This window comes from Nestor notabilis, unplaced genomic scaffold, assembly GCF_000696875.1.
Source record: "Nestor notabilis isolate BGI_N333 unplaced genomic scaffold, ASM69687v1 scaffold28994, whole genome shotgun sequence".
In the NCBI taxonomy this organism is placed as follows: domain Eukaryota; kingdom Metazoa; phylum Chordata; class Aves; order Psittaciformes; family Psittacidae; genus Nestor; species Nestor notabilis.
This window is the reverse complement of record NW_009925742.1, coordinates 4,700-9,014: the sequence shown is the minus strand read 5'-3', so window position 1 is coordinate 9,014 and position 4,315 is coordinate 4,700. Positions and strand designations below refer to the sequence as shown.

At 45.5% G+C, this 4,315-nt stretch overlaps 1 protein-coding gene across 1 annotated transcript in view; it reads right to left on the bottom strand.

Annotated features, from left to right (window-relative positions):
* CHAC2 (ChaC, cation transport regulator homolog 2 (E. coli)) overlaps window positions 1–2,834 on the bottom strand; it is a gene marked incomplete at its 5' end in the record, with an annotated part of 4,739 nt that extends 1,905 nt beyond the window's left edge. The window contains 1 exon segment of the mRNA XM_010013183.1: window positions 2,799–2,834. Coding sequence (XP_010011485.1) covers window positions 2,799–2,834 — 36 coding nt within the window.
* Window positions 2,835–4,315: the final 1,481 nt, after the last annotated feature.

Sequence of the window (4,315 nt, the reverse complement as noted above, 5' to 3'; positions counted from 1 at the left end):
GTCAGGCGTGGGAACAGGCTGCCCAGGGCAGGGCTGGAGTCACCGTCCCTGCAAGTGTTCACAGCCCGTGGAGCCGAGGCCTCAGTGCCAGGGGTTAGTGGTGGCCTTGGCACTGCTGGGAATGGTTGGACTGGATGAGCTGAAAGGGTTTTTCCAACCTGGGTGATTCTGTGATCTGGGACATGGGTTCTCTCCAGCTGTCCACAGGAAATGTGTTAGTTTTAAAACCAGCTGCTTCTGTGCACATTACTCTCTTGAGCTAAATGCCATTCAGACCTGCTTTGGTGCTGATAGGAACATACATGTGGGTGTGGTGGAGACAAGTACTGCTAGTTCATTCATTTGGTTTTCATATAGGGAATTCCTGTTTCAGATGATGGGAAATAATAACCCAGAAATCTGACAAGGAGCATGATGTTCTTTTTCTGTGTGGTTTCCTCCTAACTGGCAAAAGAAATTCAAATAGAACAGGTAAAATCAACTCTGTAAATAAGATGCTTCCAAGCTGCACTGTGTGTATCACTAGTAGAGATGGACACACAGGTTAGCATGGAGCTTTACCAGTGGAAGGACCACTGCTGCTCTTAGTGTGTGCATGCACAGAGGAGTAACTGCTGCAGTCTGCTGAGATACTTTTAGCATAAGGTAGAATGAGTAACTGAGATGAAAGCAAATGACTTGTATCATTTGATGTTGAGGTGTGAAGGGAGATGGTGTGGCCACACCAGATTCTGGAGAAAAGGATTAAAAGCCCAACCAAGCAGAACTGGTTTGCTAAGGGAAAAAAAGTTTCTGTGGGAACAAATAAGTTTGCTTAACAATACCAACAGAGTGACAGCAAACACAACCATTCTTTGTGTCTATAGGTGCCTGTGTAACATAATGGTACCCAGCCATACAGTGATGTGAAACCCTGACTAGAGAGGTACAAAAATGCACAATGAGAGACAGGGCACTGCATTCTGCTGCTTCTGATAACTGCAAAAACCAGCTGAAGTGTTTAATTGCTGCTAAACTTACCTCTCTTGGTGGCTGCTGTGTCAGGGGAATAGGTGGGTAAGGCAGCAAGAGCATGATTGTACAGACAAGCCAGTATAAATCAAAAGTAATAACTACCAAAATACACGTCCTCCGTGTCTTATGGCCTGGTGTCATGTAGCCTTGCTCTGCCTCTGGTTCCGTGCCATCCTTTCTTCCACCTCATCCCCCCTGGAAGCACTAGCACCTGCAGGGATTCCCTCTCCTGGGGAGGACTGAGGTTGTATGGATGTGACTATCAGACCCATCCCCAGCAATGGGCCAGAGTATAGGATGTGGGGTGCCCAGTGGTCAGCAGGGAGTGAGAAAGCATTTGCATCCGAGGTGTACCCTGCAGCGGCTGCCCTGGGCTCCCCCAGCCTAGCTGAAGGCTCTTGTCCCAGCTGGTGAGCAATCCAACTGAGGGCTTTCTGAGAAGAGCCCTAAAAAACCTGTGGTTAGTGCCAAGATGCGTTCTTTACTATCAAACAGAATTAGAAATGGGTAAAATGGATTTGAATGGATGGAGCAGCTCTGAGGAGAAGGACTTGAGGTGTTGGGTGAGGAGAAGCTCCCCATGACCCAGCTTCAGTGTGCGCTTGAGCCCAGAACCCCCCCATGTGCTGGGCTGCACCCCCAGAGCATGAGCAGCAGGTCAGGGAGGGGATCCTGCCCCTCTGCTGTGCTCTGGGGAGACCCCCCCTGCAGCCCTGATCCAGCTCTGGGGAACAGCACAAGAGGGACGTGGAGCTGCTGGAGCGAGGCCAGAGGAGGCCCCGGAGCTGCTGCGAGGGCTGGAGCAGCTCTGCTCTGGAGCCAGGCTGAGAGAGCTGGGCTGGGGCAGCTGGAGAAGAGAAGGCTCCTGAAGGGGACACCTTAGAGCAGCTCCAGTGCCTAAAGGGGCTCCAGGAGACCTGGAGAGGGGCTTTGGACAAGGGATGGAGGGACAGGACAAGGGGAATGGGTTTAATCTGCCCGAGGGGAGAAGGAAGAAGTTCTTTACTATCAGTGTGGTGAGACATTGGAAAAGGTTTCACAGAGAAGCTGGGGCTGCCCCATCCATGGCAGTGTTCAAGGCCAGGTTGGACACAGGGGCTTGGAGCAACCTGCTCTGGTGGAAGGTGTCCCTGCCCGGGGCAGGGGTTGGAGCTGGAGGAGCTTTAAGCTCCCTTCCAACACAAACCTTTCCATGATTCTGTGATTCTATGATCGAGAAGGGTACACTCAGGCCAGTGACCATTTTCTCTCAATGGGAGCTAATACAATATTATGTAAAAATCAAACACACAATTGTGTCTTTTAATTCCTTAAGCATTTTATCTGTGTAGCAAAACAGATAAAGGGAATTTCTCCTTTTTCATCACTACAGTGTAATCGTGATTTGTTTCAGTTGATTTCGGGGGGGCAAGATTACAGTTCTGACACAACATCTAGGGTCTAATATTGATGTATTGTCAGCACTATTCATATAGTGGAAGTAAAATTCTGCATGTTCTAACTGGATAGCTGGAGTGACTACTCCAGAAAATACGTTAAATATACCTTTGGTACTTACAAAGCCAAAGTACTCCTAGTTTTTTCATTTAGAATTATAGATTTATTTGAATTGATCAAGAGTCACTGGTGTAACACTAAGGAATTTTGAGGGCACTTTTCACTGCACTAAAGGTAACTAAGTTACTTGCTTGTAGAGGGGCAGAAATGAATAGAGACTTACTACAGAGGCTGGGAATGCAACGGGACATTCTGTACACTACAGAGACAGAACAGGAGTACTGTACCTCAGGATCTTCCACCAGAGTCACAACTCTTCCAGGCTACAATGAAAGAGAGTAGTTCAGTTAGAGGCTTTTACCCTAAGTCCTGAGCAAAACCAAACCAAGGGGCACTGGAAAGTAATGAAAGGGTCAGAGAACTAATCCAGGACCATCTCAGTAAGGTCTGCTCTTGAGATCGAGTGTATGTATTTTCTGAGAATAGCTTTTGATCTGGGTTAGATAAACTGAATGTTAAATTCTGAGTGGAAAGTGGATGCAACACAGAAGTTAAATTAGGGGTAGTCATGAACAGTGAGGTTTTGAGGCCTTGCTTTGTGTGTGCTCTCCACATTCAATTCTATTCCCATTTGAAACAGTGCCAATAATTCATTGATTGGGGATGTGCTGGAGGAGCACATAGTCGTGTTGCTTCTCCACAGCACTATGCAATGGTTTTGCTCTCTGGAGTGACAATGAGGTGAACTTCCTCACTTGTAATCAAAAAGCTTATGTTCATGCATGGAAAATAACAACAGAAATCCTAGCTGGTGTAGAACCAAGCCAGATATCAGCACTTCAGCCCTGGTTTGCACTAACTGGATTCTACAAGGTGTTAATCACACACTATGACACGTTGCAACTCCTAGGTTTAAAAGCTCTTAGCTACTTAGATGGTTTGAAAACACATAGGAAGAAATGAGCAAGTAATTCTTAGTGAGCACCATGTTACTCTAAGCTGAAAAAGTAAGTTTATTATGCAAAAGGCTATTTTCCCCATCCCAGCTCATTCTCCCTTCCTGGGCAGAGGGAGGATCCTTTGGTAGTGGCTTATTTTTCCAATGAGTGAGTTCTTGCTGGAAGAGTAAGAACTCAGTATGTAAATACTAAAAGCTGTTGAAATTTGTTGTATAATCTGGAGAATACAACTTGAAAACACAATGTCCTATGGAGAACTACACCTGTAGTTTAAAACTGCTAATCTTGGCATCAAATTGTGTACAAGTGCCTCTGATTTGAGGTGGGGGAAAGCAGAGGTACCAGCATTCATTCAGTTTTAGTGTAGGATGGAAATTCATTCTCTTGGGAGTGACAAAGATGATCTGAATGTGATGCACTTGGACACCTTTCAGTTAGTCTTGGGTAGTTTTGAGTCTCGGGTGACTACATTTCAGTTTTTAAGGTAATTTCACTGCCACGTCCATGCTTTTGTGTTTAGGAGTTGGGTTTGTCTCCCTCATACTATAAGTGTGGGATTTTTTCCTACACAGTCATCAGCTGCAAGCCAAATAGGAAATGTAGGGTTTTTTTGCAGAGCACTTCCAAATACCACCAACTGTAGATACTATTTATTCATGTCTTTTATAATCTTAAAGGCTGTTTGTTTATAAGCTCTGAGGTGCTGTGTTCTTTCACTTTTATGCCAGTTCTCTCCCTGCATCAGCCATCTACTCCTGACCCGATTGATAAAATAAGTTAACAAAACTAAATGAATACTAAATGATCACTATTTGAGTACTCCGAGAAAACAGGTCTGTTACCAT